Source organism: Capsicum annuum, chromosome 2 (genome assembly GCF_002878395.1).
Source record: "Capsicum annuum cultivar UCD-10X-F1 chromosome 2, UCD10Xv1.1, whole genome shotgun sequence".
In the NCBI taxonomy this organism is placed as follows: Eukaryota; Viridiplantae; Streptophyta; class Magnoliopsida; order Solanales; family Solanaceae; genus Capsicum; species Capsicum annuum.
Genome location: NC_061112.1, coordinates 141,599,207 through 141,607,412, shown reverse-complemented (window position 1 = coordinate 141,607,412; position 8,206 = coordinate 141,599,207). Strand labels below are relative to the sequence as shown.

Below are 8,206 nucleotides of genomic sequence, written 5' to 3'. Positions count from 1 at the left end.
AAATAAAAAAATGAAAAATGAAAAAAAGAAAAAAGAAGTAGAAGAGAGAAAATAAAGTGGAACAAAAAATGAAAAAGAAATTAAAATTAAAAAAAATATTAAAAAAAAATGAAAAAACTAACAAGAAAAAATAGTTAGAGATATAAGAGAATAATATTTTGAAATTTTGAAGAACATGTAAATAATAATCTTCATATTTGAGTTTGTTGGAAAAGAAATCTACTAATTTAAATAAGAGTAATGTATGGAAATTTAATTAGATAGGATAATTATTCCTTATTTAACTCAACTAATTTGAGTAAAACAAGGACAGTAAATCTTGTTGTATATGTATTTGTATAGCAACAGTTTATTTAAATACAAAATATAATTTGCTATTTTTCGTAATTATAAAACTGTTGCTATAAAGGTACAATTAAGACTCTATAGTTATTTCTGAAATTTTTCCATTTTTAGTTCTATCTAGTTGTTAGCATGGCCACACATGTCAACGTCATGCATGAACCCCTTGCCGTTATGGGCCTTATGACTAGCAAAGGAACGCCATTATGGTGGACGAGTACAAAAAAATATATATATAAAAAAAAATAGGAGGATATGAAGCTTTATTTGATTGAAATTATTAGGAGAATTTATCAATACGTACAGTTTGACAAATTTATTTACCAATATGGTCGAATTATATAAATTTATACATTGATTATGTGTACTCTATTTGTATATTTGTATCGTATTACTTATAAGATATAACAAACATATACATTTACCGGCTATTTCGTAAACTAGATTATCCAAAGGTTGGATTGTAGTTATCCCAAATTTTTATGGCTTCATCGTTTAATTTGAGATTTTGGGAGTAGATAATAGGTTTTACACAATTTTGTTCTTTAATAAAAAAGGTTTGGACATGATCCTTTTACCTCCACTTCCTTAATTATGGTGAGGAAAAACTGAGATACTTCTACGGTGAAAAAGTTGTCTTATAATAATGCCAAATGTAGTTGATAATTGGTATGTTACATCGATTCGGAGCTATATATACATATAGAAGATATGATAATCAAAAGGGGAAAGAAATTCATGGCATAACAAAATAGATCATAGTTACAGATAACTTGTCAATTGTGTCGATTAACAATCATTATTATGAAAGTTACGGACAATTTCTTCATAAGTTTGTGCTATAACTGAAAACGTAATGTATGTACACTGTCGGTTTCGCCCAATCAATCCACTATGCCTCAATGCAAGACTAGTTAGGATCGGCTGGATAATAAATCTTCTCTGTTCATATCGCCTTATATCATAATTGGTGCAGAGCATAAACATTTCATATATATATATGCACCAGAAATCATGTCTCATAAGGTAAATAAGCAAAGAAACAAATGATTATTATTATTAGTTCTCATAAACTCAACTGGAATCCAAGAGCATACACTGAATAGAGAAAAGGAAAACAATGAAAAATCAATACAGTTTCTGCGGGAAAAAACTTGAGGAGGATTTAAACGAGCTTCCCTTAAAGATATAGGGCCAAGTTATACATTAAACATGGAGAATTTAGAAGCCTTCGGGCTTGTAGGCGATGAAACTGATACACTGCACTTGACGAACGTTGTCAAATCCGATGATACGGATCCAGGCCTGTGGGTAAGCCTTCTTTGCCTCCTGGACTTCATTCAAGACCTGGGTAGCATCAGTACACCCGAACATGGGCAACTTCCACATGGTCCAGTACCTGCCATCGTAGTATCCAGGTGACCTGTGGTGCTCACGGTACACAAATCCGTGCTGTACACATCCACAACATCAACATAACATATTACTAATTAGTTGTTATTAATTATCATATATTTTAAGAACAGAGAGATGTTAACCTCAGTCTCGAATTCCAAACAAGGAACCCATCCCTTTCGCAAAAGGTACTCAATTTCCTTGAGCAATTGCTCGTCGGACAAATCAGGAAGGTATGAAAGAGTCTCGTACTTCTTCTTGTTAATTGGTGGCCATACCTATACACACATCACGTAAATAATTAGCTAAACAAGCTTCAAGAGAGGAGGTAACACGTTAAATCTAAAAGAGGGTCAGTGAAATTTATCCTTTCCTATGTACATAATTATATTTGGTGAAATTAAGGCAAAATAATAGTGTAGATTAAATTTTGGAATGACATACGGACACAATTGTTCATAATAACTGAGATTAGTAACTTGAAAATTAAAAATTTAAGGCAGATAACCTACTACAATTAGTTTTAAATTCCCTGTACTGTGTCAGTGTATATAAGTTAAATCCAATATTACGAACCAGCATGCATTGGACTCTTCCACCATTGCTAGCAATGGAGGTGATGTCAAGGTCTTGCTTTCTTGTAACAGGGAAAGAGGCTGCGGATTTAAGGCCATTGAAGGATGCAATCATGCTGGCTTGTGCAGCATTGGCGCCGGTGGCAACAGTTGCTGTGGACATCACTGAAGAAGCCATTGCTGAAAATTAAGTGCTTAGCTTAAAGCTACTTCTATGCTTTCCTTAACCTTTAATTTCAAGAGGGTTGTTGGCTCTGTAGCAACCCCTCTATCTATATAGTGATAAGGCTTCACATCTTTTTCCAAACTAACCGACAAAAATAGCTCGCAAACCTCATCTTTGAGGAATGGTAACCATTGGATTATGTGGTTCTTGACATTTCAAAATGGATGATCGCAAGAATTTTAACCCCTGACGTCACACTCAATCGTCCTTATCTCAAAGTTTACATACAGACAAATGGGATATTTTAAAAAAAAAAAAAATAGTAACAATTTGCTGCTTTCTTTCTCACAACTTTTAAATTTTTTAAAAAAATATCATAACTTTAGAAGAAAATCAAGTTTGTAACACCTGTATTGAATTGTTTCACATAGAGTAGTATATATTTTGGTTTGGTGTGTGAATAAAATTTCAGATTGATAATTTAAAAGAAAAGTACCTTACTTATTAGGTGTTGAATATTCTTAATTATGTGAGGCATTTTAAAAATATTCATGTGTGTTTGACCCAAAGCAGATAATATCATATCATGTTAAAGTTCGCACAAATTTGGATCAAATTGTTTATGTATCACCTGATATTTCACCTCAACGTAGAAGGCATCAACAGAATTGGTAAGTCATATGTCTATTTTGAGCAGGGGACACACATGTGAACATCATGAGGCCATTTCCATTTTATGGCCGGCAGAGGAATGACAGGGGAAAAAAAAGTAGTAGTATGATTAGAACTTCTATTTGGTTGAAATAATCTTAAGCCAATTCTTTTTTTCCTCAACTAATTATTATCAATACAGTTTATAGCTATATTGCTTTACTTGGGCCGAGAATCCATTGGAAACAACCTCTCCATCTTTATAAAGTAGAGGTAAAGTTATGTACACACCATCCTCCTCAAAACCTGCTTACGAGATTACGTTGGGTGTGTTTTTGTTGTTGTACAGTTTACATTTATACTCCTTATTGGTTACTTGTTCAATGAAATACATTTCACCAAATTTTGGTGAGCCTATTTCCGTGGATCTTACTTCATATTATTAAACTGGAAGGAAATCACATATGAAGGATTTAAGTTATGCACATTGATTGTGTAAAGGTGTTTTGCAAAATTGGTCATTTAACTGATTATAGTAGATTGCTACCAACTTTTTATGATTACGACACTTTCAACGTTCCCCTTTTACCGATGCAATGTTGCTCATGGGTAACTTATCTGTAAATGGATATTCCTTTTTCAGCTTGATATATCCCAAAGATATGAACTTACTATTCGCTTACACTAAGTATAACTGTTCGATAATAAAATTTTTGAGACCGAAAGTAATAATCGAGACAAGAAAAATATTGTAAAAATTGATTTATTGATTTCAATAAGTGAGTGTTACAATCTCTATAATTCCTCTGATTCGCCTTTTCAACTATAAATTCAAGGGCTTCGAGCTTGATCTTGAACTTTAACTTGAACTTGACAGATTTGATCTTGACTTTTGCTTGAATCCAAGGGCTTAGTAGCTTGTTCTTGAATCTTGCGGTCTTGATCTTGAACTTGAACTTGTTCTTGAACCTTGAACTCTTGATATCTTGAATTTGTGGAGAAATCTGCTGCTTTGATCCACGAGCTCTCTCTTGCTTCTTGTTAAACTTCTCGCTCTCTCTTGCTTCTTGTTAAACTTCTCCCTTTTCTGAATTATGAGGCCCCTATTTATAGTTGCTCTCTCTTGCTTCTTGTTAAACTTCTCCCTTTTCTGAATTGTGAGGCCCCTATTTATAGTTGTAGGAAGTAGAGAGTCATGATAAACATGAACTTCTTCTGACCAATCAGATTGAAGTGACATGACATTTCTTATGGACTTTTAATTTACTGCATCATTTTGACATGTGGCATGGTCGTATTGGCTCCTTCACTTGACTTGGCATGCACGTCATTTAACACGTGGCGCTTATTTGAGCCTCTAGAATATGATAATATCTTGTGCTTAGTAAAGTGGACTCATCATTTGTAACCCAAATCAATGGGCTAGCCCAATAAAAAACTTGGACTTTAATTAAACCCATATATGTTTGGACTTAAATAATTAATCCAATTATATTAATCCATAATATCTATTTGGGACTAATATATTTTAAATTTAATATAATCCAATTTTGTATGGATTTAAATTTAATAAAATTGGATTGGCCACAAATGCCCCCTACTTCAAGGCTTGTCGAGACATTTAATATTTTGGAGACTAGCCTTGAAGTATGATTATGTAAGCATGTTTCCTTCGTGTTTCAACGATCCTCATACCTATGAATACCTCATTCAAAAATTTAAATTCGAACCATATTGATATTGCCTCTCAAAACACTCATTTTTTTCCATGAATCTCTCTACACTTAACACCCATTAGTGAGGCATGATATCCAATTTCAAACATATTTTGGAAGACTTTTTCATCGCTTTACTTAATCAGGAATAAAACTCTTCTGGTTTGAACTTAGATTGGAGAAGCAAAGAACCTCCAATTTGAATTTGTATGGGAGAAGGAAATAATCTCCAATTTGAATTTAGAGATGGAAGTTATTTCAATCTGAATTTATATTGGAGAAGGAAACAATCTCCAATTTGAATTTGAAGATAGAAATTATTCCAATTTGAATTTATATTGGAAAGAAAACAATCTTCAATTTGAATTTGGAGATGGAAATTATTTCAATCTGAATTTATATTAGAGAAGGAAACAATCTCCAATTTGAATTTGGAGATGAAAATTAATCCAATCTGAATTTATATTGGAGAAGGAAACATCCATCCTACAACTCTAAAAGGAGGTAGTTTTCCCACTTTTTCAATAGCAATTTTGGGGTTCCAAGTCATCAATAATATTGAGGTAATTTTTTTGCTCCCACTTTTCTCGTATTTTCGCCACTTTTTTTCAGCACAACATGTTAGTGGTAGAAAATTCATATCTCTTTGTAGGAATATTTAAATCATGATCCATTTGATGTTACAGAAACTAGACTTCAAGATCTACAACATATCCAAAATTCAAAATTAAACTCCTTCAATATAATTCTTGATAATTTTTTGAATTTAGCCCTGAATTTTATCATGCTGAAAATTTCAGATCTGCGCACCTCTATTAAAATCTTCATATCTCAATGTAGGAATGATGAAATCATAAGTCACTTAATTTTTTATGAAACTAGACTCAAATATATATAACATATTCAAAATTCATGATTTAATGCCTTCAGCATTATTTTAAACAAAATTTTGAAATTGACTTTAAATTTTGTCATGCTGAAAATTTTAGATCTGCGTGTCTTCACTAAAACTTTCATATCTCAAAGTAGGATAAATAAAATCATGAACCGCTTGATTTTTTAGAAATTAGACTCGAAAATATATAACATATCCAAAATTCATGAGTTAAAATCTTCAGAATTATCCTATATAATATTTTGAATTTGCCTCTACCTGCTGATATGTTTTCAATTTCAGGTTTGCGTGGCTTCACAAGACAAATCCTATCTAGGCGTGGGAGTGTAGAAATTGTGAGTTTACTTTTTTTGTTGGAAAGAGAACTCTAATATTTACAACACTTTTGGTAGGCGAGCAAACTCAAGGGTGTAATTTGATCCATCTTTACTGATCGAGATACTCGCCATATTTAGGTAAGCATTCCTTCTTCTTTTTTTCGTTCCCCTTTTTCTTTCTTCTTTTTTTTTTAGGTGAACTACAAAATTTTGCTCAAGATAATGCCTTTTAGGTAAAGGATATATTCTTACGATGCAAAGGGATAGATATCCTTTCCTATCATAAGTAAGGTAATCCTAGAAGGTAATCTTACGGCGCATAGGGACGGCTATTCGTTTCCGCCATAAGAAAAGGTAACTTTATGGTAATCTTACGCCGCATAGGGATGGCTACTCGTCCCTGCCATAATAAAGGTAAATTCATAGGAATCTTATGGCAAAGGTAAAAGGTAACTTCATGGTAGTCTTATGGTAAAGGTAAAAGGTAACTTCATGGTAGTCTTATGGTAAAGGTAAAGGGTAAAGGTAACTTCACGGTAGTCTTATGATAAAGGTAAAGGGTAAAGGTAAATTCACGGAAGTCTTATGGTAAAGGTATCTTAACGGTAGTCTTATGGTAAAGGTAACTTTATGGTAATCTTATGGCACATCGAGATGACTACTCATCCCCGCCATAAGAAAAGGTAACTTTATGGTAATCTTACGGTGCATAGGGATGGCTTATTCGTCCCCTCCATAAGAAAAGGTAACCTTATGGTAATCTTATGGATCACAGGGATAGCTACTCATCCCTGCCATAAGAAAAGGTAATTTCATGAAAATTGGAAGTTAAACTCAAGAAGGTTTGAAGGATTTAAAGAATTCAACTTATAGATCAAAGAACCCGATGATTCCAACTTTCAAACTCTGAAAGCTTCAATATGGCAGACTTGAAGACTTCAACTTATAGTCGCAGAGCATCTAAAGACTTCAACTTGTAGACTTCGTGAACTTGCAGGTTTCAATATGGTGAAGCTGAAATCTCCAACATAAAGACTTAGTAAATTTGAAGACTTCAACTTATATGCATAGGTCATTTGAAGACTTCAACTATCAGACTTCGTGAACTTGTTGGCTCCAATATGGTAACTTGAAATCTCCAACATGAAGACTTAGTGAATTTAAAGACTTCAACTTTTATGCATAAGTCATTTAAAGACTTTAACTATCAGACTTTGTGAACTTGCAGGCTCCAACATGGTAACTTGAAAGCATCAACATGAAGACTTAGTGAATCTGAAGACTTCAATTTATATCAAAGAAGCTTATACTTCATAGGTATTTGCCCCCAATGAGTCACCAACAGTTGGGTGCAAGTCTGAAGATTGATGATGTTAAAAGTCTTTTGAAAACTGATTTTTTTATCTGAGGAGGAACATGTATTTTTTTAACACTCATGCAACTAAACTCAAAATAAAATTTCAAGCACCTACGTACCTCAATGAAGAGGATCAAGTCACAACGTAGTTCTGGGGTGAGTTTTTTTTTTTTGCGTCCTAACTTTTGCCTAGGTGCCTCTTTCGAGGTTTTCAACCTAGCAAACATTTTGTTTAGCCATACACAGTTATACTCTTGCGGTCCAGGAGTAGACATGTGTAGACACGTAATTTTGTCCAGTCAAAAATTATTTTTATTATCTTATCCCATTTTACCACGCACCCCAACCCGTGTGATATTCCCTCCATAAAATAATAAAACAATAACCTCTAACTAATGTTATCTTATCCTAACAACCTGTCCAATCAAAATAAACCACCTCACTACCACACCCCTACCCCACCTCACCCCTAGGTAGCCCCCCCCCCCCCCCCCATTTTTGTTCCTTTTGACCATACATACAAAAAATGGGGACTCACATGGAAAAGGGGGCAGCATATCAAAAAGGGGAATTGGCAATTTATAGAATATATACACAGATTTTCCCATCTTCCATTTTTGGGGTGGAAAGAGAGAGGACAAATCACTCACTCTCAATTTCCATTGTGGAGAAAAGAATACATACACAAAGACCCAACTCTCCTCTTCTTCTCCATGAGATTGACACACTCCATTGAAGCACAGCCCACAGTTCATACGCACATATATACAGACACAAAACATACACACACGCA

General features: G+C 33.7%; 1 protein-coding gene across 1 annotated transcript; it reads right to left on the bottom strand.

Moving 5' to 3' along the window:
• Positions 1-1,382: 1,382 nt before the first annotated feature.
• On the bottom strand, positions 1,383-2,771 carry LOC107860048 (ribulose bisphosphate carboxylase small chain, chloroplastic). Its single transcript, NM_001398344.1, is given in 3 exon segments — positions 1,383-1,794; positions 1,881-2,015; positions 2,314-2,771. Coding segments are annotated over 3 exon segments (543 nt in total). The 5' UTR covers positions 2,491-2,771; the 3' UTR covers positions 1,383-1,563.
• Between the last annotated feature and the right edge of the window lie 5,435 nt (positions 2,772-8,206).